Source organism: Larus michahellis, chromosome 18 (assembly GCF_964199755.1).
Source record: "Larus michahellis chromosome 18, bLarMic1.1, whole genome shotgun sequence".
NCBI lineage: Eukaryota > Metazoa > Chordata > Aves > Charadriiformes > Laridae > Larus > Larus michahellis.
The window spans coordinates 1,164,523-1,192,500 of NC_133913.1; the positions used below are offsets into that span (position 1 = coordinate 1,164,523).

The following is a 27,978-nucleotide window of genomic DNA, read 5'->3' on the forward strand; positions in this document are numbered from 1 at the left end:
GGGACCCCTCTGGGGCTGGGGGTGTGTGTGGGGAGGGGGGAGAAAGGGGCACATGTGGGTCTCTACCAAACCCATATCTAAATCCCCTGGGATGTGCGACACTGGGGTTGCAGGTGACGATGCTGCTCGGGGGAGGCGGCGGGAGCGGATGGGGACAGGGACGGGGACGGGGACGGGGACGGGGATGGGGACGGGGACGGGGACAGCTCTGCTTCCCCCACGGAGGGGTCCGGCTGCGGAGCAGGAGGAAATGGGGAGTTAAGGATGCGCAGGGCAGGGGCCGCGGCCAGGCCATGGGGGGCGGATGGAGGGGACCCCCACGTCCCCGCGGTGAGTCACCTCCGGAGGAGCGGTGGTCGCAGGGGGTTGTGTATTGGCCCATCAGACACAGCTTAGCAGCCATTCGGGCCGGCTTTTCACCGGCGTCATTGTTCAGAGGGGTCCCCGGCTCCAATCTCTATGCAAAGCCCCCCCCCCCCCCGCTGAACCCCCCCTCTGCCTTTCCGGCTCCCTGCCAGCTCCTCCCGGCCCCTAATCCCCTGGGAGTTGTGGGGGGGGGGGCGCGGAGAGAGGGCTGTTGTTGGGGCATGAGGCAGAGGTGGGGGTGTGTGGGGGGAATTTTGCAGTGGGGGCTGCCCCCAGTTGCTCACCCCTGGCCTGGTGTGTGCACACACACACACACGCACACAAGTGTACACACCTCCCTGGCACCGCCGCTGCCCCCCGTGTGTGACATCTGCGTCCAGGGCAAAGCACGGCGGCTGCCCCCCCCCCGCCCTGGGCACCCCCGGGCTGCCAGGGCACTGCCACCCCCTCCCAACCCATTGGGCAGGAATCCCCCCGCCCCGTTCCCAAGTGAGAAAAAGAAGGAAAACAAGGAAATTTCCAGAAAATTTTTCTAGGAGGAAAAATAAAGGCCGGAGGGGGGGTTATGAATGGGGAGGGGGGGGACCAGCTCATTAACGAGGTGGGGGGGAAGCAAGTGCTGCAGCACATGTGCTCCCTGACGTCACGACGTGCTAATTCATTCCTGTTATACCATCGCCGGCGAGGATAAATTCACAGGCACACACCCCCCCCCGCTGCGAGATCAGCCCTCGCGGCCCCCCAGATGGGTGTCGGGCTCACGAGCATCCCCCGCTGCGCCCGCGGCCGGGGACCTGCCACCGCCACCCCACGTCCCCCCTCGCCCCGGGGGTCCCAGTCCCGCGCGGTGCCGCCAGCGGGGTCAGGCGGGGCGGGGGAAGGAGCGTGGCTCTGTCCCCAGGGTGTCACGTCCTTGAATCTTCCCTCCTCGCTGCAGTAAAGTGACACCGGGGACGCTGCCCTCCCTGGGAGACACGGCAGGACTCCTGGGGCCGCGGTTGTCACCAGTGTCCCTGCGCAGGGAGGACTTGCTCGGGGCCGGGAGGGAGAGGAGAGCTGGAAGCCGTGTCCTGGCTGTCACCTTGAACAGCCTCGTCTGCCGGTGACGGGGACGCTCCGGGGCATCCTCAGCCCGGGATTCCGGCTTGGTCCCCTCCGATGCGGTGTTCCTTGGGATGGGACAGTCTCTGCGCCAAGCGGCCTGGTCCAAACCTCCCTGCAGCCAGTGGAGCCGACTGGGCATCCTCACCCCCATCCTCCTGGAGGGCAGGAGCCCTGGCACCTCCTCGGGGCCAAATTCCCCCCCTCGTCAAGCCCCGTGCCTCAGTTTCCCCTCTGCAGGTGGCTGATGCAACATAGCACTTTGCACATCCCAGCGTCCTCGCGAGCATGGGGCCGAGGGTGGCAGCGCCTGCCCCCCGTGCCCGGTCCCTCCCGGCCGCCCGTTTGGTTTCCGGCACTCACCGACACGCCGTTGCCCTCGGCCGGGCCGGGGAGGAAGCGGCTCAGGCTGCAGGATACGCCCCGCGGGCCCGGGCCATGCTCGCCGCCTCGCAGGCCACATCCCTCCCAAAGCAGCCGCAGCGCCGAGCCCCAGCCCACCCCCGGCGGGATTTCCAGTCTCCCCAGAGCCCAGCCCTGGTTTGAGCCCAGCCCCGGCAGCGCCCCATGCCTCGGTTTCTCCTCCCGCAGCTGCAGCGTCGAACAGCCTCATCCCTGGGGTCTCCAGCGCCGGCACGGGATGGGGGTGGGAGGCTTTGCGGGGGGATTATCCCAGACACCCCCTGCTCCATGTCACCTCTGTGGCACCTCTCCATCCCTCATCTCCTGGACATCAACCCGGCCGATCCCGGGACCAAATCTTTGGTGGAAGCACCGGGCAGGAACCGGCCCCCATCAGCGTGCAAGCCCATGCCCTGCTGTCCCCAAGCAAGCCCCACTGTCCCCACGCCCCTCCCCAGCCCAGACCCCCGGCAGGTGCTGGGTGCTGCTGTGGGGATTTGTTTTTCCGGCAGGAATTTGTCTGCTGAGGAGCGAGTGGAAACTTGGGGGTTATTTTCTTACTAAATGGCATTGTTCCTGTTTTCATTATTAAAACGAGCGCGAAGGCACCGGGCACCCACCGGGGCTAAATTTGGTCTCAGGGAAAAACAAAAATCCTCCCCCCACCCCGGAGGAATTTGCATCTCGCTGCTGCTCGAAGGCAGCGCGTTGCTGAGAAGTTCATGGAGGCATGAATGCAAACCGCAGCGCGGCCGGGCCGGGCCGGCCACCTGCCACCCGCCCGGGGGACACCCAGCGCAGCCCGGCCCGGGGCCCCATCCTGCGCCCGCCGCCATCCAGCCCCGGGTGCTTCGACGTCCAGGGGCCGAAGGGTGCGGGGTGTGATGGAGCCTCATCCCTGGTCCGCCTGTGCCGTACCCTGGAGTGGAGCGATGCTGCTGAGCCTGCAGAGCCCCCTCCTGCACCCCCAGGCCGGCCATCCCACAGTCCCCAGGCGCCCTGCGTCCCCCCCAAAAAGCGTAGCCAGGTCCCACGCCACCAGCAGTGTCCTGTGAGTCAGAGCGGGCAGGGGAAACTGAGTCACGGGCAGTGACGACCAGGGGACAAGGCAGAGCCGGTGGCCAGTTTGGGGGGCTCGGCCCCCCCCCCCAGCAGGCCCTGGCCCCCGTCCTCCCCACACCACCACTCCCCGCCCTGCACCCCAGCACTGTCACCCTCCTCCTTCCTGCCCCAAACCACGCTCCACCCCGGCCCTTCGGCAGCCCCGCTTTGAGGGGGAAGCCCCACGGGGGGTTTCAGGGGGAAAGGAGGGGAGTTGGGGGGGGGGCCACGGGGCTTCCCCTTAGCACCCTCAAACCATCTTCCCATCTGGTGGGATGAACCCCGAGCGGGGCTGGGGGGATGCTCCGCGCCTGGAAGGGGAGCACCCATGGGTGCTGAGGATGGGTGCGCCGCCGGCGCCAGGCCTGGGCCAACCGGGGGGTGACATGCCGGTGGCAGCTCCGGGGGGGGGGTGTCAGCGGCCGGGGGGGGGCCGAGCAGACGGCTCCTTAATCTCGGGGAAGGAAGCGGCTCTGGTTACGGAGCTGCCCTCGGTGTAAAAGGAGAGCGACAGGAAGAAAAGTCATTAACATCGTTCCAGCCGCTGCCATCCAAAACCCTCCTGGTGCTCGGCGCCCCGCGCCCCCCGCGCCCCCGCCGCCACCGCGCTCCCCGGGGGGGGGGGGCCCGGCTTGGAGTGGCACCGGGGGGCCGGCCGCGGGACACCCCCGCCCGCCGCGATGTCCCGTCCCGGAGTCACGGGCGCGCTGCGGGACCGATCCTGCCCGCTGGCCCCGGGAGACTGAACAGTGGTTTGGCTCTGCTCCCCCCTCCTCTTCCTCCTCCTCCTCCTCCTCCTCGCCCCGGCCGTGGGAGCCGGCGTGGGAGGTGGCAGCGTGCAGCTTCCCACCGCCTCCCTGTCCCAGCGCCACCGTGTCCGGGGTGTCACCGTCCCCGCGGTGTCACCGTCCCCGCGGTGTCACCATGTCCAGGATGCCACCGTTCCCCCGGGACGCCGGGGAGCATCGATGAGCGTGGGGCTCTGTGGGTGTGCGAGGGGGCCGGGGTGTGTGCGCGGGTGTGCGAGAGGGCTGGGGGGGTACGAGGTTGTGTAAAGGCCTGATGTGTGCGTGGGGGGGTGCCAGAAGGCTGAGGGTTGTGTAAAGGGGCTGGTGTGTGCGTACGGGTGTGCAAGGACCTGGGGGTGTGTGCGCAAAGGGGGCATGTGTGTGCACGGGTGTGCAAGAGGGCGGGGGGGGGTGTGCAAGGCTGTGTAAGGGGGCTGATGTGTGCGTGGAGGGGTGTGAGAGGACCTGGGGGGGTGTGCAAGGGGCCACGAGCGTGTGTGTGAGGGGGCCGGTGTGTGTGCGAGCGTGCAAGGGAGCCTGTGCATGCACGGGTGTGCAAGAGGGCTGGGGGGGGTGGGTGGGGGGGCTGCAAGGATGCGTAGGGGGGCTGGTGTGGGTGTGCGAGGGGCCAGTGTGTGCGTGCGGGGGGGCGGGTGTGCACAGGGGCTGCTGCGGGTGTGCGAGGGTGCCGGTGTGAGCCTGCCCCCCTGTGCACAGGACGCGGGGGGGGGGGGGGGCGGGGGGGGTCCGCCAGGCGTGCAGGGTCCCCCCCCCACCCCCCCCCCGCCAGCGCCCGCCGGGCTGGGGGGAGTCGGTTTCACCCCCCGCCGCCGCCGCCGCTCGCCGGCCCCTAGCCCCCCCCCAACTCCCCGCCCCGTCCCCCCCCGTCCCCCCCCCCCGCGTACGAAGCGATTTGCTTCAGCGGGAGGCAGATCCTCGGTGAAAAGCCGCGGCTCCCTGGGGAGCGCCGGGGGGGGCGCAGCCCCTGTCCGCCCGGCTTAGCGTGACGGGGGCGTGCGGGGCTCGGGCCCCCCGGCCCTTCCCCTTCGTCAGCGGGAGGCGAAGGCCGAGGAGTGATGGGGGGAGGACACGGCGCGGGGTGGGGGGGGGGTTGGGGGTGAGGGGGGCGAGACACGGGCTACAGCTTCTGACAACACGCGACCCCGGCGGGCACAGGGGTGTGCGGGATCGCCCCCCGCCCCCCCCCCCCCCCCCCGCCACCGCCACCGCCCCCCCCGCACACCCCTCCCGAGAGCCCCCGTGCGGGGATGCGGCCGCGGCCGCGGGAGGGGACCCGTGGGCTCGGTGACACGGGTGACGTGGGGACATGGGAGGGGGGAGGTGTGCGTGGACCCCTCTGGGATGGGGCTGAGGATGCTCCAGCCCGGCAGAAGAGGTGGCGATGTCTCATCCTGCCCCACGGGGGGGCGGTGGGGGGGGGCGGTCCTGCCCCTCCGGGTCCCACCCTGTCCCGCAGGGTCCCAGCTGGGTCTCCAGGTCCTGCCCCATGGGATCCTATCCTGCCCCACAGGGTTCAGTCCTGCCCTGCGGGGTCCCATCTTCTCCCATCGGGTCTGATCCTGCCCCATAGAGTCTAGTCCTGCTTTCCAGGGGCTCAGCCTGACCCATAGGAAACAATCCTGCCCTACAGGGTCTGATCTTGCCCCACAGGTTGCCATCCAGTCCCTCAGGGTCCTGTCCTGCGGTGCAGGGTCTCATCCTGCCCCTTTAGGTCCCATTCCACCCCTCGGGGTCCTGTCCTGCCGTGTCGGGTCTCATCCTGCCTCCTCCGGTCCCATCCTGCCCTGCGGAGTCCAATCCTGCCCTGCAGGGTCCCTCCGTGTCACATAGGGACCGACCCTGACCCCTTGGGTCCCATCCCGTCCCATCGGGTCCCGTGCAGTGCTGCAGGGTCCGACGTGGCTCTGCAGGGTCCGATCCTGCCCCGGGGGGCGGCAGGGGCTGGGGGAGGCGTCTGGAGGCAGGACGGCAGCGGGGACGGACACTCGGTGTGTGCCAAATGCAGGAGCCGGGAGTTAAAAATACCCGTGGGGGCCCTGCCGACGGAAGTGGAGGTGTCGGCACCGGCTGCTTGGGGACGGGGGGGCCATGCTCGAGTGTCCCGGCCCCCGCTGGGGACCCTCCCACCCAGCACCGGGACCCCGGCAAAGTGGGTGGCAGCACCGGCTCATGGGTTCCACCAGACAGACCCGGGGCACCCCGAAACACCGCGCAGGAGGAGTGTCACCGGCACCCATCCGGCGGCAGGGACACCCAGCCCGGCGTGGCATGCACCCACCGCGGCGGCACGGTGAGGGGCCCTTGGGAAAAATGCAAAGTGACAAATGACGCCCCGCGCGTGTTAATTGATGTGACGCGGGGCTGACACCGCGCTCGCACCCGGGGCCGGCGCGCGGGAAGAGAAAAGGGAAAAAAAAAAATAATAATAAAAAACCAAAATCCAATCAAATGTTAAAAATAGGTCAGGGGGAAGGACCCAGAGCCGGTTCCATTTCAGCCGCCGGTTAAAAGGAGCTGCCCGCGGGCCCAGCCGGCACGGGGTGAGCCTGAGCGGTGGCGGGGGGGCGAAAATGAGGGAGGGCTGGGATGGAGGTGGAAGGGGACAGGCTGTGCTGTGGGTCCCCAGCCCCAAAAGCCCAAAGCCCGGCACCCCCGAAGCGCCAGGGCTCAGCATCACACCGGGGTGGCTCCCGCTAGCGCAAGCGGGGCCAGATTTGTCCCCAAAACGCTGCTTTCCCAGCCCCGAGCTGCCCCACGTGCGCTGAAGGGCTTTTGGGGGACCCCGAGGTTTCCCGTGGAGGGGTTTCACGGCGGGATTGTGGCGGGGAGCGCTGGGGCCGTGCTCCCCGTGAGGGTGGCCCGGTGCCCGGGGTGGCCTCGTGCTGGCGGTGGCCGTGGCTGCCATCCCGGCGGGTCACGGGGAGTTCAGGCTGCCGGCGCGGGTGTCGATGGCCCCCGGGCACCCGCTTGGTACTGGATTTTGGGCCACCGGCCAGAGCGGGGCCACCAGCAGTTCATGGCCGTCACGGCTCCACGTGTCCCTGTGGCTGCAGCGAGAGCCAGGACCTGCAGCGAGAGCCGAGGCGCAGCTCCCCGGGGGCACGTCTGCCAAGGGGCCACCACCATGGCTGGCTACCACCATGCCGCCCCCAAGAGCCACACAGTGAGCAGGGGACATATTTTCTGTCCCTCCCTCCATGGCATTCCCAACATTCCCTGCATCACAGAGCATCACCCCTGCATCCCACCCCTGCATCCCACCTCGTCGGCAGCCAGGGACAGGGGGTGCCAGGGCACAGGGTGACTTGGGGGGGGGCTTGTCTTCCAATAGACCCCCCTCCCTTGGATGCTCGATCCGGGTGACCCCGAGTTTAACCCCACTTACGGCGCCGGCAGACGCGGCCCCGGACGCAGATGGGTTGTGACAGCCGAGAAGTCCCCCCCGGCGGGCGCTGGCGAGGCGCTGGCCATGGCGGGGGGGGGACAGCGAGGCCCATGTCACGGCGTGTTGGGTCCGTCACCTCCCTGCAGCGAGATGGCGGGTCCCGCGCGCGAGGCCGGGGCCGGGCCGGCAGCCTGTGGGTCCCCGGGGGGCCCGGTGGCACTTGTCTCGCCGCGGCATCCGTGATGGCGCTGGGCACATGGCAGCCGAGGCTGTGCGTCCCCCCGCCCCCCGCTGTCATTTGAGGCCGCGGACCCCCTGATGGTTGGGAATGGAGGGGGGGTGACGGCAGATGGACGCTAAAAAGCTGATCCCATCACGGGCATGAGGAAGGACGCTGGGGTGGCTTGGCCAGGAGGGGACATGCCGCATCCTCCCTGGGGCAGCAGGGTCAGCACATCCCGGTTGTGAAGCGCAGGGGGTCCCCGGGGACCACGGGAGCCACCACTGCTCCCCTCAGGGCTGCGGGGAGCTGGGGCCGGGGGGGGGCAAGGCACGTGCGAAAACCTTCTGTCTGTGCAGGGAGAGCATCTGCGAAAGGTCAGGCAGCTGCGGCGCACGTGGGGAAGGGACCAGCGGTGCCGCAGCCCGAGCTGGCAGGGGACCAACAGGCAGCTGCTGCCTGCAGGGCAGGAGAGCCGGGCACCCGGGGCAACGCTGGGACCCCAAGGTGACGCAGGGACCAGGCACCCAGGGGTGACGTGGGCACCCAGGGTGACGCTGGCACTGGGTGCCAGCCTGGATGCAGGCTCCCAGGGGTGACGTGGGCACCCAGGGTGACACTGGCACCAGGTATCCAGCCTGGATGCGGGGACCCAGGGGTGTAGCAGGGACCAGCAGGGTGACATGAGCACCCTGGGATGACGTGGGCACCCTGGGGCCACGCGCGCACCGGGCACCCCTGGGAAGGGGCTGAGCTGAGAAGCCAAAGCGCAGCAGCCGTGGCTCCTTTGCAGAAGGCGTGGGCCAAGAGAGCTGACCCTGCGGCCACCACTGCAGCCGCCGGCCATGCCACCTTCACCAGCGGAGCCAAAGGGCTTCTCCCCGGGGGTGTGGGCAAAGCCCCCCGTGTGGGCCGGGGTCCCTTCCCCTGGCCGGGCAGCCCCTCCATTTCTTATAAACGCCTCTGGCGATGCTCCCCCGTGACACGGCAGCTCTGGGGCTTGTGGTTAAACCCCAGGGCTCTGGCTTTGACTCACACCGGATCCGCGGCAGAGAGGGGCCTTTCGGCGCCCACGGCTGGAAAGAAACGCTCACCCGGGCAGGAGCGCCGCGCGCTTCCTCGCAGCGCCGTTTCCTATAAACCCCGACGGAGAGAAGCCGGGGCCGAGCCGTCGCGGCGGCCCCCGAGCCGAGACCAGGGGTCCCCTGGAGCCGCGGGGATCCCTCCAGCCCAGTTTTGGCGGGGGGGAAGGGGCTTATCTTATGGTCCCCATGAGTGTACGGAGCCCTTCAGCGGGCAAAGTCGGAAGGAGCGAGAAACACCCAGGGCAAGATATCCGCACAACCCTTACTAGACATCAGAGAATCCCCTCCACAGCACGTGAAGCTGGGGACACCAGGTCGGGCTGTCACTGCCTGGAGCTGGCCCTGAACACCCGGCAATGGGGCAAGAGCATCCCTGGTCCCCGTCCGCCCCCCTTCTGTGAGCAAAGACCCAGCTGCAGGAGAAAGCGGGACCCGAGCAGCGAGAATTGTTTCATTTTTCCCCTAAATGAGAGAAACGCCGAGAAAAGAGAGAAAAAAAAAAACAAAACAAAAAAACCCCGAGAGCCCGCTGGAAAAAGAAACCTTTCAACCGGCCCAAAATAAGAGGGTTTTTTTACCAGGGGAAAAAAAAAAAAAAAAAAAAAAAAAGAAAAAATTGCTGCATAGGAAACGGCGAGGTGTGACACGCTGCGAGGCCGGGGACATCAGGGGACACAGGCACAGAGCCACATGTGTCCCACCATGGGCGGGGGGGGGGGCACGGCCCCGGGGTGGGGAGGGGGCTCCCGGCACGTGGGTGGCTCTGGGTGACAGTCCCCTGTGCGGGGGCTGTGACGCCCCTGGCATTTTGGGGGGACGATGCTCCCGCCACCCCATGGGACAGGCTGGAGGAGACGAACCCCAGCCCCGCCACCGCCGGAACCCCCCCCACAGCTCTCGCGACTGAGCTGAGACCCGCTTGTCCCTTGCCACCGTGGCCGGCACAGCCAAGCCACAGCAGGGACCCGGTGGGTCCAGCCGGACGCCTGACCCCCAACTTGAGCCCCGACGAGGGTCCTCCCGCCCCCCGCTGCCAGCAGGACCCCCGGGCACAGCCGCTGCCTTGTCCCGGTGCCCAGGCGCTGCTGCCGGGAGCGGGGTGCGATGCTCCCGGTCACCCCGTCCCCTGCCCCGAGCCGTGGGGACAGCAGCGCCACGTGCCCCCCCCCCAGCACCCTTGTGGCAGGGCAGCTGCAGGGGCTGCCCGGGGTGGTTTTGGGGACCGGGATGTGGCACATATGGGTGGCATCGCGGCACCCTGAGCTCTGCAAGGTGGTCGGGCACCCAAGGGTGCAGCGTCCCCCCCGCCCCGGGAGCACCCGGTTGAGCCCCGGGCGGGCGAAGCCCTGTCACCCCGCGGGGGGAGACCAAAACCACAGCCCAGCGCTGCGGTTGGCAGCTCCCTCCTGCGAGGTGCCGAGGAGGCGACGGCACCGGGGGTGGGGGGGGGGTCGGAGGAAACGGGGCCGCACCCCCCTCGGGCAGCCCCGCTCGGTGGAGCCGCGGGGGGTGGGCGAGGGGAAACTGAGGCACGGAGCTGGCAGGGGGGCGCGGGAGGCAGCGGCGGGGACCGGTCCCTCTTGCAGTGGGGCTGTCGCAGGGTTTCCCCACACGGAGCGGGGATGAGGCGGGGGGGTCCCCACGGGTGAAGCGGGGGGGGTGTGTGGGGTGATGTGCCCGTGGGACGTGGCTCGGCCCTGCCGCCACAGGCACAGCACGGCCACCGGGCACCGAGCCCCGCGGTCCCTGTGAGCACGGGCACCCTGGGGCCACCGCCAGCCCTTCGTGTGTCGTCCCCCCCCCAGCGCCACGCAAGGGCGGAGGAGTGGGGCAGCCCCCAGGCAGCGGCTTCGGAGGCGAACGCCCCAAATTCGGGGTGCCAGGACCCCCCAAGCTCACATGAGCATCACGCGCTCGGGGTGGGGACGCACGGGACACATCTCCCCCCGGTGACACACGTCCCGGAGCCGTCTGGCTCCTCCTGCACAGCCCGGGAGCTGGAGAAGGGCTGGTGTTTTTTGGGGGGGCCGGGGGTCCCCGTGCCCCCGGGGGGAGCCCAGCGGCCTCCTGACTCAGCGGCAGCCGCCCCCGGAGGAAAGCGGTGCTGAGTCGGCGGCGGGATGAGTAACGGCACCCGCCGTTTGACATTTATCACGTGATTTCAAAAAAAAGGAGAGAGGAGCCAGGGGGTAAAAGTGGGTGGCGGGAGAGGGTGGGGGGCCGGGCACCCCCTGCCCGCCGCCGGGCTCCCTCCGCTGTCCCCGTCCCAGTGCATTTCCAGTCCAAACTGGTGGACGGGGGGGAGAAGGAGCCCGGCCGCCCTTGACGCCGCCGTCGGTGTGGATCAGGCCTTGTCCTCGGGTGGGTTCAACACCCCCCCACCCCCCCACCCCCAGTTTTTTCTTTTTGGGACCCTCCCCTGCAGCGTCACATCCCCGCGGGTGTCCCCCCGGCTCAGCCCCCCTCGCTGCCCGGCACCCCGCAGCTGCCGGTGCCCATCTCGGGGGGGGTCAGATCCTGCTCAGCCCTGGGCAGGGGCTGCTGTACCTCCCCCCCCCCGCCCCCCCCACCCCGCCTGATGCAGAGATCAGTTTGTGATAACGCCCGAGGCTGCCGCTGCCTCTCGGGCGGCGCGGTGCCTATCTCCTTCACACCATCGCCCCGCAGCCTGCCCTGCCGCAGCGGCTGGGAACCGGCTCCGCGCCCTGCTCGGGGAGACGGGGACGGAGCCCCCTCCGCCTCCCGCAGCCACCCCCTCCCCGGGACAGGGAGGCCAGAGAACGGGCCACAACTCATCACGTGGATGTGCCCAGCCAGAGCCAGGGCAGGCAAAGGCTGGGATTTCTCAGGAGCAGCAGAGTTTAAGGGTGTTGCGGCGCTGAGGCCATGCACCCGCGCCCCCACTGGCTGCAAAACCAGCCCCACGGGGCCCCCCCGACCCTCGGCCCGCGGGCAGGGCGGCTGTAGGCCCTACAATAACAGGGAGGAGGAGGGTCTCGGCGGTGCCGCCGGGGTGGTGGTACCCACGGTGGGGGGGACGGGGCTTCCCCGTGCACAGGGCAGACCCTTCCCCTCGGTGAACCGGGAGCGCCCTCACCCTGGCCATCGCCCCCCCCGGACCCTGAGTCCTGCGGGGTGGGGTGTCCCCCCCCGCAGCCGGTTTGCTGGCGCCGTTAGGAGGGAGAAGCGTCAGCCCTTAACGAGGCCGACGCTCGGCAGGCGACGGAGGCGTGAAGCCCGGCAGCCCTCCCCGACCTCCCCCCGCCACCGGGGGATGCTCCGTGGCCATCACCCCGGCGTCATGCCCAGGGGCACCCCCTCCCTCCGCGCTCCCTCCCGGGCTGCCTCGCTCGGCGTGTCACTTACCCAGCAGCTGGCGGGCCCTTCGCTTCCTCTGTGGTCCTCGGGGCCACACGCTCTCCCCTCCGGTGCCTCGCTCGCCCGTGGGCCCCCCCGGGGTTTGGCGAGACCCCCCTGCCCCCCTCACCCGAATAACGGGGAAGGGCAGCGCTGCTCCACGCCGGGGTCCCACGTGGGGCTGGGGGTCCCCATGGCCGTTTTGTCCCCTCGGTGTCACCCTGGGGACGCTCAGCATCACCAGGGCGAGCAGCTCGGGGCCGTGCCATCGTGCCACGAGCGCTGAGGATGAGCTGAGCCCAGCAGGCGTGATGGCACCATCGCACCCACAGTCCCCCACCCCGTGCCCACCCCACAGCCCCCCAGGCCTGGGACGAGCCCGAGGGGGATGTCCCCATCTGCCAGGGGACCCCAAAAGCACCGGCCCAGCTGCATGTCAGTGCTGGCATCACGGGCCCCAGGTTTGGCCGTGCCACCGCCGTCACCCCTGGGGCTGGTGACAGTTTTTGTTTTGCTTTTGATTGTCCCATTTCTTGTCACCCGCCAGGCCGGTAAACCCGAAACGCGCCACCGTGCCGGGAACGGGGCGGCGGGTGCAGGTTACCCGCCACGGGCACCCCGAACCCTGTCACCCCCGCGGCCGCCCTGCCGAGCCCCGGCGACATGAGTTGGCTCTGCCGGGGCTGGATGCACCGACACGGGGCTTGTCCCCTGCCCTGTCCCCAGACCCGGGGGGCACCCGCAGCCTGGCCCCCCCCCCCTTCCCTCCCAGGGGACCCAAAGAGAAGACACAGCTTTGGCCCCCCCCATGGCGTTTTGGGCACTGGAAGGGTTTTATTGGAGTGGGTGGCGTTGCAGAGAGTGCGGGTCCCTCTGCCCGGGGGTCCCGGTGCAGTGAGGGGGGGGCGGGCCGCACCCAGCCGAGCCCCTGGGAGTGCATGGGGGGTGCGCGCCGTGGCACTGGGGGAGGGACATGCAGCGTGGAGCGGCTCGGCGGGGGGGGACAGTGCTGTGGACCCCCCCTCTCCCGGCGGCTTTGAGGTAGATTGAACGTGGGGGGGACGGGGACAGGGTGGGGGGCTCGGGGTGAGCAGCCACCTGCAGCCCCGGGCTAAAGCAGGGGGTCCCGGTGGCAGGGGGCTGCTGGGGGGCTGCGCTGTCCCCACGGCGGGGGCGGGGGGCAACAGTGTCGGGGTGAGCCCCCGGGCCGCGGAGCTCAGTGCAGTGCTGGGGGGGCGGGGGGGTTCCATGCTGCGCCTTGGGGTTCATTTCTCAGCAGCATCGTTGTGGGGAGGGGGGAGAAATAGGGACGGGGGGGTCGCTTTTAATGTAAAAGTGTGGAAAGATGCTTGAACCGGTGGCATGAGGTGAGGGGGACTGAGAACAAGCAGCTGCCCCCCCCACGCTCCCCCCAAACCCATCACTGACCCAAGAAGCCGGGGAAGAGGCAGCCCCTTCCCTTCACCTGCTTCCTGGGGGCCGGATCCAGGACCGGCCCCTCGAATCCTCCCTGAGATCAAGCAGCGACACCCGAGGGCGCAGGTGACACCCGAGGGCGCAGACGGGTCCCCTCCAGCCACCACCCGGGATGGCGTTATCCTGGTGCCCCGATCACAGCATCCGAACCCAGCGCGGATGCAGGGATGGGGCGAGGGGGGGAGCGGAGGAGCCCACTTACGGGGGGGCTGGGGGGGCTCCGGGGCGTGACGGGGGGGCTCAGTCTTTTCTGTAGCTACTGAAGACTTGGAGGTATTTCGGGAGCCGTGTCGCTCCTCGTGTGTTTTCATGCAGCATCCAAAGACCGTGGGGGGGCCCGGGAGGTGGGGGGGAAGGCTCAGATCTTGCTGTTCTCCAGGTGGGAGTCGATGTGTTTCACCAGGGCATCGTCCGGGTAGCCGATGGGGAAGGCCAGCTGGCACAGCGGGCAGCTCCGCACCTCCGAGTCCACCGTCTCCAGCAGCAGCTGCGGGGGCACAGGGCGGTGGGTTCGGGGGGCGGGGGGCACATCCCTCCCCTTTCCTCCTCCCCGGCACCCTCCCACCACCGGGTACAGGCTGGGATGCTGCGCAGCTGGATAGACATGGGGAAACTGAGGCACACCGGGGGGTGACCGCCCTGCCCGCGTGGTGGTGGTGGTGGGGGGGTTCCCTTGCATCTCCCTCCACCCAAACCCACCGCAACACATTCCCTGGTCAGGGCGGGGTGGGGGGGTGGGGGCGTCCCGCTTACGTTAATGGAGGGCCAGGACTGAGCGTGCTCTGCCCGGGCGTAGGCAGCGGCCGTCCGGTGCACGGCGTCGGCGTCGGGGACGGGGAAGCCGGCGCAGAAGGATGCGCAACGGATGGCCCCCGCCTCCGGGCTGGGGGGACTGGGGAGCGCCCACTCCTCTTCGTCCGACGATTGCTTCTCGAAGCGCAGGTGCTCCTCGAAGGGCTCGCGGGCACTGAGGGGGGCCCCCGCGCCCCCCAGGTACACCTCGCCGTAGGGCCGGTGCTTGGGGAGCGTCGAGGCTTCGGGCTGGAGCCAGAGCGAGCGGCTCTGCTGGTACAGGGCCACGTTGCTCACCTCCGAGTAGCTGCGGCGCCCCTGGAAGCCGGCTTTGATGTGGCGGCTGGAAGGTTTGGCGTAGCCCAACTCCATCCTCTCGCCGGGCAGCCGGTGCGGTGACGCCGAGGCCGGCGAGGAGCACGGCGGCGGAACCGGCGACCGGCGCTGTTGGGCGGGCGACTGGCTGGCTGGGGGCACGGGGGACCGGCGCTGCTGGGCAGGGGACTGGCACGGAGCGGGGGCTGGCGAGCGGCGCTGCTGGGCCGGCGACTGGCTGGGGGGTCCCGGCGAGCGGCGCTGCAGAGCTGGCGACTGGCACTGGGGGGCTGGCGAACGCCCCGGCGGGACGGGCGAGGGGCACTGCGGGGCGGGCGAGCGGCGCTGCTGGGCTGGGGAATGGCACTGGGACAGCGGGGAGTGGCGCTGGCCTGCAAAGCGAGACAGGGCAGGGTCGGGGGGGGCACAGAAAATACCCCCCCGCCCCCGTCAGCTCGGCGGCACAGAAAATACCCCCCGTCACCCGTGTGCGTCCCGGATGGATGGGGGGATGCGGGTGTGAGGACCCCTGGAGGGAGGGATGCTCCGGGGGAAGGATGCTCCCAGGGAGGGATGCTCAGGTGGAGGGATGCTCCCAGGGATGGGTGCTCCCGGGGATGGGTGCTCCCCAGGGACAGATGCTCTGTGGGATGGGTGCTCCCCAGGGACAGATGCTCCATGGGATGTGTGCTCCATGGGATGGGTGCTCCCCAGGGATGGATGCTCCATGGGATTGTGCTCCATGGGATGGGTGCTTCCCAGGGATGGATGCTCCATGGGATGGGTGATCCATGGGATGGGTGCTTCCAAGGGACGGATGCTCCATGGGATGGGTGATCCATGGGATGGGTGCTTCCCAGGGACGGATGCTCCATGGGATGGACACAGGCAGGAGCTCATCACCAGCCGGAGGACGATAGCAGGACACCAGCGTGGTGTCAGGACATGGTGTCAGGACACCATTTTTTTGCACCCCAGCCCCCTCCAGCCACAGGGTGCCAGCTCCCCCCGCCCCCAGCCCCCCCTTACCGCCGTTGAGGCTCTTCTCCTGCAGCAGGGCGCGGAGGATCTGGCTCTGCAGGGAGCTGAGGTTCCTCAGGCGGCACAGCTCCTCCGTCAGCTCCGTGTAGGCCAGCGCCAGGTTCACCCTGCGGCGGGGACGAAGTGTCACCGAGGGCAAAACATCCCTGGTCCCCTGGCTGAGAGCCCGCCCCCCCCCGCCATGGGGCACTGTGGGGCGCGCCCCAAACTAATCCAAATTCAGGTTTTTAACTCAAAAGGGAAAAGTTGTGGCTGTGCGCCGCCCGGCATCGCACCCGCGGCCGCCCCGTGCACCGGGAGCAGCCGGGAGAGGGAGGGAGGTGGGTGCCACAGTCCCCCCCTCCATCTCTCGGTGGCCCTGACAAAGTCATCGATTCTTCCCCAATTTCAGTGTCACTTTTCAAAACCATGTTCTCCGCGGTGATGTGAAGGGAGAAGCCGTCTCCCGCGGGCCCCGGGGGGGCTGGGGGCTCGGCGCCGCGCACCGAGAGTTCAACTGAGCCGTTGTGACACCCCCGGGGACCCGGGAGACGCCGCTTGTAACAGCAGCCGACAGGTCTGGCCCTGCCTGCCCCCCGTCAGCTCATGGCGGGTGGGGGGGGAGGAAAAGAAAAGAAGGAAAAAGAAAAGAAAAAAGAAAAGAAGAAAGAAGAAAAAAGAAAATAAAAGAGAGAAGAAAGAAAAGGAGAAAAGAAGAAAGAAAAAAGAAAAGAAAAGAAAAGAAAAGAAAAGAAAAGAAAAGAAAAGAAAAGAAAAGAAAAGAAAAGAAAAGAAAAGAAAAGAAAAGAAAAGAAAAGAAAAGAAAAGAAAAGAAAAGAAAAGAAAAGAAAAGAAAAGAAGAAAATACAGAGAAAAAGAAGAAAAGAAAAGAAAAGAAAAGAAAAGAAAAGAAAAGAAAAGAAAAGAAAAGAAAAGAAAAGAAAAGAAAAGAAAAGAAAAGAAAAGAAAAGAAAAGAAAAGAAAAGAAAAGAAAAGAAAAGAAAAGAGAAAGAAGAAAATACAGAGAAAAAGAAGAAAATAGAAGAAAAGGAGAACAGAAAGACGAAAAAGAAAAGAAGAAGAAAAAAGAAGAAAAAGAGGAAAATGGAAAGAAGAAGGAAAATGAAAATAGAGAAGAAAAAAGAAGAGATGAAAAAAGAAAAGAACAAGAACAAAATAGAGATAAAAAGAAAAAAAAGAAGAAAAAAGAAGAAAAAAGAAGAAAATAGAGATAAAAAGAAAAGAAGAAAAAAGAAGACAGAGAAAAAGTAAAGAAAGTGAAAAAGAAAGAGAAAAAGATGTTTCCCCAGGCGGGTCGCCATGTCACGTCCCCAGAGTCCCCGAGCACCCGGGGACATCCCCGGACACAGCTGCCCCCACCCCTTGCAGCCCTGCAGGCTCCCGCCTCTCCTGCCTCAGTTTCCCCTCTGTGCCCCATCGTGGGGACCCGGCCCCGAGGCTGTGCCCGCTCCCCAAAGCTGGGGGGGGTGTCCAGGCTCCCCCCAGCCCTGCTGCTGGATTTCGGCCGCTCTCGTGGCGGGGGGGGGTCACCCCAGCACCCCCAAAGTTGCGCTGAGGCGCAGGGAGGAAGCACCAAAACCGCAGCTCTGGGGCGGAGGAGGGAGCGGTGCCGGGGGGGGGACGGACAAGCAGCCCCCGGCCCCCACCCAGGGCACCCTGCTGGCACCCGGGGGGGGGACACGGACCTGCCCCAGAGGTCCCTCCTGCAGCCGGGGGGGTTCTGCAAGGCTTTTTGTGAGGTTTGGTGCTGGCAGAGGAGGCAAACGCTGCGGGGGGCGGGGGGGGGTGTCTTGGTGCCACCCGCCCTCCCAAAAAGGCTCCGTTTCAGGGCAAACTGTGGGGTTTTGATCCGCAACTGCAGATAAGGCGTGAGAACAAAACAGCCGCCGAAAACCCGGCCGCCCACGTCCGATGCCGTGGGAGCGCGTGGGTCCCCGTGGGTCCCCATGGCCCGGGCGGGACGGCCGGCATCGGCCCCCTCCTTGTCCCCAGCCAGGGACACACTGAGGGACACAGCAGGGCTGGGACCCCCCCGGCCAGGACCACCCAAGCGAGGGGCTGGGGACACCAGATCTATCCCCTGGGCTGCTGGCGAGGCCGCGCCATCCCCCCCCCAGCCCCCGCCAACAAACGATACCCCTACGCCCCCCCCCGGCACCGTGTGGTCCCCAGAAACCCCCAGAAACACACACACGAGGGCATCTTCCCGCCACCAGCACCGGGGTTTGGCCCCCACCCTCGGTGGGAAAGTTAATCGGCGATGGCGGGTGCCGGGCAGGGTGCAGCCCCCCCCGGGGGGGGAGGAAGGGGGTGACCCCGCGCGAGTCACACCTGGGAAACGAGAAGCCGTCGAAGACTGAAATAAAAGCAGGAACCGCAGGCGAAGCAGCCATCGCCGCCGGGCTGGGGGGAGCCAGGGCTGGGGGGGCCGGGCATGACCCCAGCAGCAGCTCGGCCCCCCCCCGCTTTGCCGCAGGATTGGGGTGGGGGGAGCAGGGGACGAGGGTGTCCCGGCGCAGCGTCGTTGGTGTTGATCCCAGCGGCAGCCCCGGCACGGGCACCCATGGGTGCAAGATTCATCAAAACCCACAAAATCTCACCAAAACGGTGTCAGCAGCAGGGCAGCGAGACGGCACGGGGCTGGCGGGGGGGGGTGGGGGGTGCTCCAACCTGCCTGCACCCAACCCAACCCAACCCCCCCCCCCGGCTTTTGGCACCGTCACCGCTGGGTGCTGGTGGTGACATCCTGGGGACGGATCTTGGGAAGCATCCCCCGGCCCCGCAGCTTTCCAGCACCCTCCACCCCCCCCCAGGTTCGTCCCCCCCCCGAGGGCTTTCCTTGTGATTTGGTTCCCAACTTTTCCCCGGCCCCCTCCCAAGGAAGCACAAGCAGGAACGGCTGCGACCTCAGAAAGAACAAAAAAAGGACAAAACCAAGAAAAGAAACTAAAAAAAAAAAAAAAAAAGGGGGGGGGGGCGGGAAAGGGGCAGAGGGACCCCCCACCCCGCTCACGCCGCGGTGGCACGGTGACTAATTCGGCAAAAGCCAGCCAGAAAAGTCACCCGGAGATGGAAAGCGCCGATAATGCACCTTTCACACCAAAATAAGTGGTGGAAGAGGAGCGGGTTACAAAAAAGAGCCGTATTTACAAGAAAAGAGCGGGGAGGGAAAGGCTGGGCGCGGGGAGGGGGGGAAGGTGCCCCCCCCCAGCTCGGGGAGAGGGGCATGGAGCCAGCCCTGCCTCAGTTTCCCCTCCCCAACCTGGGGAAGTGGGGCTTGGAAACAAGGTGGTTTTGGGAAATGTTAATACATCTATTTGGAGTTTTATTTCCCGGTGGGGGCTGGATATTGCGGGCAGGGGTACGGGGTGGGGGGGGGGGGCCGCCGCAGGAGGGGCGGCACAGCGGGGGCGAGCTCGGCTCTCCCGGCCACGACAGGGACGAACTTCGTGAAAAATAAAGCGGATTAAGGGGGAAGAAGCGTGGGGAGGGTTATCGAGGGACACCCCCCCTCCGGGATGTGTGTCGGAGAGACGGGGTGGCAGCCGCCCCCGGCGATGCCAGCGCGGATGCGGCCGGCCCCCCCCGGCCCCGCACGCTGATTTACGCCGGGGAGACAAGAAACGGCAAAAGCATCCGACACCTCGGGAAAAAGCAGGGGGAGAACTCCCCCCCCCCCCCGACACCCCCCCGACACCCCAGCACCTTCTCCGAGTCCCCGCGCGTCACCTTTTATCTGTCCACAGCTCGCAAGGGGCTGGCGGCCCCCCCACAGCCCGACATGCCCCCAGGAGCCGTGACGCCAGCCCCGCGCGTCCTGCCCCATGTCACATCGCGGGGACACGGACACACACGACACACGGGGGTGCGAAGTCCCGGCCGCGGCGGGGACACGGGCGTGAGGCTGAAGCGGGGAGGACAGCGGGGTAACGAGGCCGTGGGCTAATTAAACAGGTTTTGGGGGGGGGTCTCAGAGCTGCTCTGCACACCCCCATGCCGGGGGCGGCCCCGGGGAGGGGGACGCGGGGCACAGCCGTGCCACCTGCCCCAGGTCTCCTCAGCCCTCCTCGGATTTGGCGTGTTTTGCCCCAAAGCCGGGGTGCTCCAGGCCCCCCTTCCCAGCGCCACCCAGCACCCGGGGGGGTTGCCCTGACGGAGCCCCCCGAGCTCACGGCTGCAGCGAGGGGGAAGCCGGGAAGGGGTGAAGGGCCGGAGGAGGGATTCCCGATGGCTCCGCATCAGTTACACCATCCCAGAAAGCAACACTCCGGCGGGGGTCGGTGCAGGGCCGGAGAAGGGGCAGCCAAGGGATCCCAGAAGCCCGGACGCGCTCCTGGTGCTGCCCGGTGCAGCCAAGCCGCCATCCCGCAGCCTGGCACGGATGCACGGCCCGGCTGGGTGCCGCAGGGTGCTGCACGGCACGGTTGGGTGCCGTAGGGTGCTGCACGGCAGCCACACGCCGTCAGTGCCCTCTGGAGGCAGCGGCCCCCCGCGCCGAGCCGGCACCGCGCAGCCCGTAGGGTGCCGGATGCCGGACTGCGGCCACCCCACGCCTGGAGCCCAACTCCTGGGGTGCGCAGAGCGATTTCGGGGTGCAGGATCCCACCTGCCCGCAGCGCTTCAGCGGGGGGAAGCCCCCGAGGTCCTGTCCCCCCAGGACATGAAGGCCAGTGGTGTCCCTGCAGAGCCCCCCCCGCACACTCCCTGCCAGGCTGGGGACCCACCCTGGCCCCGGCAGACCCCGAGGCCTGGACGGACAGACCCACGGCACTGAGCCCGACGGGACGAGCATCCCCTCCGAGGCCTCGTCCCACCCCACTGGAGGACCTGGGGGGGAAGCGGAGCCCCCCGGATGGTGGCTGGGGGTGGGGGGGGGCAGCTTCGCTCCTGCCCAGGCACCGGCGGCAGAAAGGAACCGGGAGCCGCCAGCGCGGTGCCATCCTGCATCCCGGCCATCTGCCTCCATCACGAGACGGCTCACGCCGGGGGAAAAGGGGTCGGTGCAAAACCAGGCAAAGATGGAGCTTGGCATCCCCCAGCCCCTGTCCCCCCCGCCTCGGAGACCCACAGGGAGCCAAGCCTTGGGCCCCCCCCACCGCAGCCCAGCCCTCGCCCCAGTCCACCCCCGGCACTTACTGGTCGTCGCCCACCTTCTTCACCCAGGCCATGTCCCGCTCCGACTGGTCCTGGGGGGAGCAGAACATCCCATCAGCGCCCGGACCCCCACCCAGCGGGGATGGATGGATGGGTGGATGGGTGGGTGGGGGTCCTGCGGGGCCGGCCCCTACCCCGTACCTGCTCCCGGGCGTCCTGCAGGTGCTTCAGCTCCGCCTGCAGCCGCTCGCACTCGGCCTTGAGGTGCTCCTCGCGGTGCTGGGCGCGCTGGGTCTCCTGCCGCGCCGCCTCCAGCTCGGCCTCCAGCCGCCCCGCTGCCTCCAGCCCCCGGCTCTGCCAGCCCCCGGCGCGCTCCAGCACTGCGGGCACGGCACGGCACGGCTCAGCCCCCCGCCCCGGCACCCAGCCCCGGGGGGGGGTGTGCCGTGGGGCAGGGGGTGGGGGGCAGCTCACCGTGGGTCAGGCCGGGGTTGGGGTGCAGGGCGAGGAAAGGCACCTCCTGGGGGGGCAGCGGGGCGCCCAGCCCCGGGAAGGTGCTGCCATCGCGCTGCCGCAGCTGCTGCTCCAGGCTCCGGATGCGGCTCAGGTGCGTCTCCACCAGCGCCCGCTGACCAGGGAATTGGGGGGGGGGGGGGGAGGGCTGAGACCCCCCGCCCCGGCAGCACAACCCCCGCCCCGGGGTTCTTCTGACCCCCCCGGCAGATCCGGTGCTGGGGACACCCGTGGAGCTGGTGGCTGTCCTGGCAGGGTGATGGGATCTGTCCCCAGTACGTGGCCCCCCAAGATGGGGGGGGGCACAGCAGGGGTGACCCCCCTGGGGGGGCAGGGGATGGGGCGGTGGAAGCCGGGAATGCCCGGTCGACCCGGGACGGGGACACGCTGGAAGCGTCCCTCGGTGAGGTGGGAAGACAGGGACAAAGCCGAGCCACCTGCGTCACCGCAGCCCCCGACACGGCCACAAAGGGGGCGAGCAGCCACGGCCCCCCCATCCCCGCATCCCCACCGAGCCCCGGCGGTGGCACCGGCAGCCCCGTGGGACGGAGGAGCCATCTGCTCGGCTGCTGTCGCAGCGTAGGGAAGGGGACCGTGATGTCCCCAGGCACCGGGTCCCCGCCAGCAGCACCCGCCGGCACCCACCATCTCGCCCAGCTCCGTCTCCAGGTCCGCCTTCTCCACGCACAGCTTCTCGTAGGCCTGGATCATCTCCTCCAGCTGCTCCTCGCGCTCTTTGCTCTTCTGCAGCTGCCGGGGAGGCGGGAGGGTGGGGGGACGGCTCAGGGACCACCACACCCCCCCGCCGCCGTGTCCCCCAGTCCCACCAGCACCGCTCACCTCGTGCTGGAACTGGTTGAGCTGCTGCTGCAGCGACGCCTTCTCGCTCTTGAGCAGCGACGTCTCCTTGGCCTCGTAGAGGGAGAAGATGTGCTCCTCCCCGAACTCGCCGATGAGGGGGTACTGCGGCCGCGGGGCAGAGGGGTCAGCGGGGACCCCCGGCCCCGGGACACCCCCCCCCCCGCCCCCGCCGGCCGTCCTGGCCCCTCACCTTGACCTCGTACATCTTGAGCCGGCGCTTGAGCGTGGAGTTCTCCCTCTCCAGCCCCGTCAGCCGGTTCTTGATGTCGTCGTAGGCGGTGATGAGGGCGAAGTGGGAGGCCGAGCACATCTCGCCCGAGAGGTCGGTGTTGGGGCTGTCCAGCCAGTCCTCGTCCGGCCCCAGCGCCTCCTGCGTCAGGATGCTGATGTCGTCCTCGAACATGGAGTCCATGTCCTGCCTGGGGGGGGACGGACAGACGGATGGATGGACAGAAGACAGACAGGGGCTGGTGACCCCGGGGCAGGCATGAACCCAGCCGGGGGCAGCCCGAAGCCCCTGCTGCAGGCGCTGGGCTGGGGGGGGCACGGGGTGCAGGATCCAACCCGGGGCAGAGGGGGCCGTGGATCAGCCCCCCCAAGCCCATCCTGGGGACAGAGCGGGGTCTGCGGGAGCCTGGCGTGTCCCAATGGGCGATGGAGGAAGGACAGTCCCCTGGGACCGCCACCACCAGCAGCGGCTCCAACCCCGCGGTGTCCCCCGGGGCGGCGGGGGGACATCGGCCAGGTGATGGCCTCCGCCCCCACGGAGGCAAGGGGGGAGACAGGGGTCCCGGCAGCCCCCACAGCAGGGGCCATCACCGCAGAGAGCATCCCCGGGGGGAACTCGGTGACTTTCCCCACGTCCCCACGGGAGCCAGCGCCAGAAATAGCGTCCGGTGCCGCTGCCTCCCGCCCCGCGCCGCACGCGAGCTGCTTCCCGCCCTCCCACGCTGCCGCCGCGGCACGCAGCCACCGCCGTGCCCTATATACCGCTGATGCCGCTCACCCCCGGGGGGCTACCTGCCTCACGGCACGGCCCCCGAGCTGCCCCATGGCAGGGCCTGATCCTGCCCGGCTCCCTCTGCCGTAGGATTTGTCCCCGGTCGAGGCTCCCGAAAGCTGCTGCCATCGGCTCCTGGGCCCTTTGGCACAGCCGTCCCGGTGGGGACAAGGCACCTGGAGCCGGTGAGGTGGCCATGACTGCGGCGCTGAGCCCCGGCACCCGTACGCCGTGCTCTGGGGGCACCAGGATGTCCCCCCATCCCATGCGGGGATGCCGTGGGCACCGGGGCGGCCACCAGCCGCGCGCAGCCCCGCCGGCTCGGGCAGACACCCGGCAGCCGCCGCACAAATAATTCATAGCACAAAGCCAGGAGAGGGAGGCGATTTCTGCAGGGTGACGGGGGGGAAGGGACGGCCCGTCCCCCCCAGGCCACCGCCAGAGCCTGGGGCCAGCCCAGCCTGCCGACACCCCCAGCCCCCCCGCCTGCTCCCGCAGCCCCAGCTCGGCCGGGGCCGGGCAGTCGCAGCCGCCCATTTCACGGCCTCTGCTGGGACAAGGAGCACGAAACGCAGACAAAGCCCCCCAGCACCGTGACCCCTCCTCTGCCTCCCCACCTTGAGGGCCTTAAATGCCCCCCCCTGCCCGGGGCAGCGATGGAGGAGGCACTTGGGACCCACCTCTGCTCAGGCAGGGAGGGCACAGTCAGCATCCTCCCAGGGGAAACTGAGGCACCTCCATGAGCTGAGACAACACTCCCCCAGACTCTGGTGACCCCCTCGAAGCAAGACCCCAGGAGTCCTGGGGCCGGTGGGTGCCCAGACCCCTGGCCGGGACCAGCCTGGGGGTCCTGGGGCCACCATATGGGGTGGAGGGGGCACCCCCGGAGCTGAGCGGGGACGGGACCCTCTCCCACCCCAACACCGAGGGCCTGACAGCAGCTCTGCACCCACAGCCGGGCCCCAAGTCCCCTGGCCCTGCTGCTCCCCAAACCGTGCCTCAGTTTCCCCGTCTGTATCACACAGTGACACCTGCCTTGCGGCGGGCCCCGGGCGCGGGGCGAGGCGGTGCGGGCTGGGCAGGGCTGCGGCGCGGGCACGCGCGTCTCAGGCGTCGGCAGCGCGGGCAGGGAGTCGCGGTGGGCAGGAGCTCGGGAGATCAGCCACCAGAGGGTCGGCAGGAGATGGCAGCGCCGTCATTAGGCTCCAGGGGCAACGGCGGAGTTCCCCACGGCACCGCACCAGCTACGCTCCCTCCACGCTCCAGGCAGTCGGCCCCTCCTCGAGGCCTACAAATGCCTTGAAAGAGAGCAAAAATGGGGCTGCGGCTCCCCGGCACCGGGACGCTGCGGGAGGGCTCAGCGGGCCAGCGGCGGCTCAGTGCCCCCGTGGGGATGGGGATGGGAACGGGCCGTGCCGGGCAGCGGATGCCACCGGGCGACCAGCACCCAGCTGGCATCTGGGGACAGGCACCACGCAGCCCCCCCGGTCCCGCTTGGGGGGGTCTGGGAGGACGCGCACGGTGGGACCGAGCTCCAGCCACGCACCCCCTGTCCCCGGCCTCGGGGGGCTGCCACCGGTACAAGCCCCCTCCTCATTGCTGTGACCTCCCTGGGCGCTCTCCCCGCTGCTGGGGAGGGGGTCGGGGGGCTGCAGGGGGGCTGGGCTGGGGGTGGCCGGGACACCGTGCCGCTGCTGCGGCCCCGGGTGAAGGCGGGGGGGCTGCAACGGGAGCCGGCAGCGAGCGAGCCCCCCGACCCCGGCAGCGGGGCCTGGGCGGGGGTCGCGGGCAGCGGCGGGCGGGGCGGGGAGGGGGGGACCCGGCCTGCGTCGGCCCCGGCGCCTCCGGTAACTGCCCCCCCCCCCCCCCCGAGAGCCCCCGGCCCGGCCCGGCGCCGCCCGCCCCCCCTGCGCCCAGCCCGGTGCCGCACCGCGCCGGGGGTCGCCGGGCAGGGACCGGGGCCGGGGTCGGAGCCGCAGGAGGGGCCCGGGGCGGAGCCGGGGATGGAGGCAGGGACGGGGATGGAGCCGCGGGGGGGGGATGATGGGGATGGCGATGGGGACGCGATGGGGCCGGAGGAGGCCGGCAGCCGCCGGGGGCCGGGGCGGCGGGGGCCCGGGTGGGGCGGGGACGGCCCGGTTTCCCCCCCCAGCGGCCCCGGCCCAGGCCCCGCACTCACCGGCGATGCGCTGCGATGCGCTGCGCTGCGGCGGCGCCCGCCGGGATGCGGTTCCTTCCCCGCCCCGCTCGGTCCCGCTCCCGGTGTCGCCGCTCCCGGTGCCGGCCGCCCCCGCCGCAGCCCCGACCGCCGTTTCTTCCGCTCCGGAGACACCGAGAAACCACGTGGGCACCGTGCGGCCGCCGGCCCCTCCCCACGCCACGCGCCGGGGCCGCCCCCGGGGCTGCCCCCCCCCTCCCCCGGGGCTGCCCCCCCCACCCCCCCTCCGGTATCGTCCCGGGGACCCGCCGTGCCCCGGGGGGGGGGGGCACACGACACGGTGTCCCGGACCCCCGCCCTGCTGCAGCCCCCCCCGCCCCGGAGCCGCCACCCCCCGCCCTGCCCTGGGGGGGGACGACACACACCGGTCCCCAGCCCCCCCCTGCGGCCGGTGTCCCCCCCCCTACCCACAGCGGGGCTGACCCCGGGGCCGGGGGGGGGCAATGGCAGAGCAGCGCTGCAGCCACAGGCCGCTGGGGGCTGGGCTCGCCTCCCACCCCCCACCCCGGAACATTTTATTCCCTGAATTGTTCTCTCGGAGCCGCTTCCATTATGGAATTACATTTTTTTTCCCTGTGCTGCGCAGGGTTATTAATAGCTGCTCTCCTTTCGCCGGCACCGCCGCTGCTGGGGGCTCCACTGGCGAGTCCCGTGCTCTGGGGGGACAGAGCCCTGCAGCCCCCCCTGGGGTGCGGGGGGGCACCGCTGCCACCCTGGCTCCTGCAGACCCCGAGGCCTGGACGGACAGACCCACGGCACTGAGCCCGACGGGACGAGCATCCCCTCCGAGGCCTCGTCCCACCCCACTGGAGGACCTGGGGGGGAAGCGGAGCCCCCGGGATGGTGGCTGGGGGTGGGGGGGGGCAGCTTTGCTCCTGCCCAGGCACCGGCGGCAGAAAGGAACCGGGAGCCGCCAGCGCGGTGCCATCCTGCATCCCGGCCATCTGCCTCCATCACGAGACGGCTCACGCCGGGGGAAAAGGGGTCGGTGCAAAACCAGGCAAAGATGGAGCTTGGTTTCCCCCAGCCCCTGTCCCCCCCACCCTCGGAGACCCACAGGGAGCCAAGCCTCGGGCCCAGCGAAGCTCCCATGGGGGCCCCCGTCCCAGACCCCCCTTCCCGGCGCTATGTTTAGCGCAGCCGTAGCATCGCTTGGATGGAGCCTGGGCTGCGCCGGGAGTGATTCAGCGCACGGAGCCTCGGCACAGGAGCCGGAGTGGCGCCAATGGCAGCGCGGCCGGAGACCCCCGTCCCGTCCCCAGTCGGCATCGGTGGGTACGGCCGGTGGGATGTCACACCACCCGCTGATCCCCAGGGCTGGAGCGGGAGCCGGGTGCCACGCTGGGGGGTTCGGAGCTGGAAACACAACACGAGGCCCAGGAGGTTTTGTGAGGCCGATGGCGGGTGGGCACCGGCAGCTCCGAGGCTTCGGTGAGCAAAGCGCGGCCATCTCCATCTGAATTTCTGCCAGGGAATCATCACGTCACCTTCATTGCCCAGCCTGGAGGAGTCAACAGCTCTTGGAGGCTTGCGGGGGGGTCTCAGGGCTGGGCTGAAAGGCAGGAGAGGACCCCTGACCCCCAGGGAATCCAAGGGGGTCCGGCAGGAGCTGGGGGGGGCCGGGATCTGCCGCAAACAAGGCCCCGGAAAAATCACGAGTGCCAGCTCCGGCTTTTGCTCATGCTGGCAGATTGCTGCAAAGCGCTTTGAAGTGCAAATTAAGGTTTTTCCATCAGGTTGGAAGTTAATTTTGACGCACAGAAAACAGCACGGCCCCAGCCTCGTGCGACGTTGGCAGGCGTCGGGCTGGGGCCGGGCAGCAGCGGGTGGGGGGACACAGCCTGACTCCCCCCCCCCGACGGGCCGCACGCTGGGGACGGGGCACAGAGACTCACCGTGCATCAAGGAAAAGCCTCGCAGCCGCCCCGGGATCGGTCGCGGAGGGGAGGAAGGCAGAGGGAGACTTTGGAGGCAAGAGGAGCCATCCAAGCTCCCGCCATCGTCACCCACCTGAGCCCGGCGCCAGGATTTGGGGTCCCCATCGCACCCCAGCAGCCAACGCACCGTGCAGGACCGGGGGTACGGGCACAGCCGGATCCAGCCCGGCCACGCCGCAGGATGCTCTGCTCTTCCCGGGGATGCTGCTCTTCTCCATCGCTTTCTCCAGCAGCCGCCCCGGTGCCGCGGGGGAGCGCGGGGGGGATCCCCCTCTGCCGCCTTTTCGCCTCCCCCAAATCGTTGCTGCCAAGTTTTAAGCCGAGAGCAGCGTCAGGGAAGGTCCCCCCGGCCGGGAGGTCCCTCGCCCACCCTCGCTGCTGCCTCCGGGGCACCAGGGACCGGCCTTGTCCTGCGAAGGGAAGGTCACCCGATGGCACGGAGGGGCTCGCGGCACCCCCGTCCGCTTGGGGTGCGGTGGTTGAGAGATGAAATGCCCAGAGCGATGGGAACGGCTCTAAAGCCGGTTTACAGCCAGCTTTCACAGTAATTATTGCAAAACCAGGTAAAATCCCTGCTTCCGTCCGTGCACGGGACCTCACCGGGCAGAGCCACGGCAAGGGCTTTGGCGCTCACCCCGCCAGGATTCGCCCTCCCCTCCCGGCTTCACCAGCAGCGGAGGCAACGCCAGCACCTGCCTCCCTGCCCCAGCGCTCTGCCGGCTTCTCAGCTGCTTCAAAACCCTGCTCAAACCCACGTTTTTCCGTCCCCCCCCCCCCAATATTACATGTGTCTCCGCTGCCTGCCCGGCAGGAATGATGGAGAGCCGGGGGAGGACAGGGGAAGATCCAGGGAAGAGCAAGCTCTCCCGAGCCCCTGCACGAACAGCCCGTGGTACCTGGAGGCT

At 68.9% G+C, this 27,978-nt stretch overlaps 1 protein-coding gene across 4 annotated transcripts; it reads right to left on the reverse strand.

Moving 5' to 3' along the window:
- Positions 1–12,644: 12,644 nt before the first annotated feature.
- On the reverse strand, positions 12,645–25,236 carry TBKBP1 (TBK1 binding protein 1). 4 transcript variants are annotated; one of them, XM_074561970.1, is made up of 11 exons: positions 25,098–25,236; positions 23,950–24,216; positions 22,109–22,333; positions 21,898–22,020; positions 21,703–21,801; positions 21,019–21,172; positions 20,746–20,924; positions 20,587–20,636; positions 15,439–15,557; positions 14,056–14,801; positions 12,645–13,789 (listed from the first exon to the last, which is right to left on the reverse strand). In XM_074561970.1, the coding sequence occupies exons 3-11, from the start codon at positions 22,328–22,330 to the stop codon at positions 13,661–13,663; spliced, it is 1,821 nt and encodes a 606-aa protein (XP_074418071.1). In that variant the 5' UTR covers positions 22,331–22,333; positions 23,950–24,216; positions 25,098–25,236; the 3' UTR covers positions 12,645–13,660. The 4 variants fall into 4 exon arrangements, with proteins under 4 accessions (XP_074418071.1, XP_074418072.1, XP_074418068.1 ...); XM_074561971.1 differs by having other exon boundaries at positions 21,019–21,064; positions 21,703–21,807; XM_074561967.1 differs by having other exon boundaries at positions 21,703–21,807.
- Between the last annotated feature and the right edge of the window lie 2,742 nt (positions 25,237–27,978).

Excerpts from the sequence above, each read along its gene's own strand:
- TBKBP1 (XM_074561967.1), bottom strand. The coding sequence starts at position 22,330 with ATGGACTCCATGTTCGAGGACGACATCAGCATCCTGACGCAGGAGGCG. Across the intron at positions 21,808-21,897 it reads TCAACCAGTTCCAGCACGAG|CTGCAGAAGAGCAAAGAGCG; the intron begins GTGAGCGGTGCT and ends CCTCCCCGGCAG. Across the intron at positions 14,802-15,438 it reads GGAGAAGAGCCTCAACGGCG|GCCAGCGCCACTCCCCGCTG; the intron begins GTAAGGGGGGGC and ends CTCGCTTTGCAG.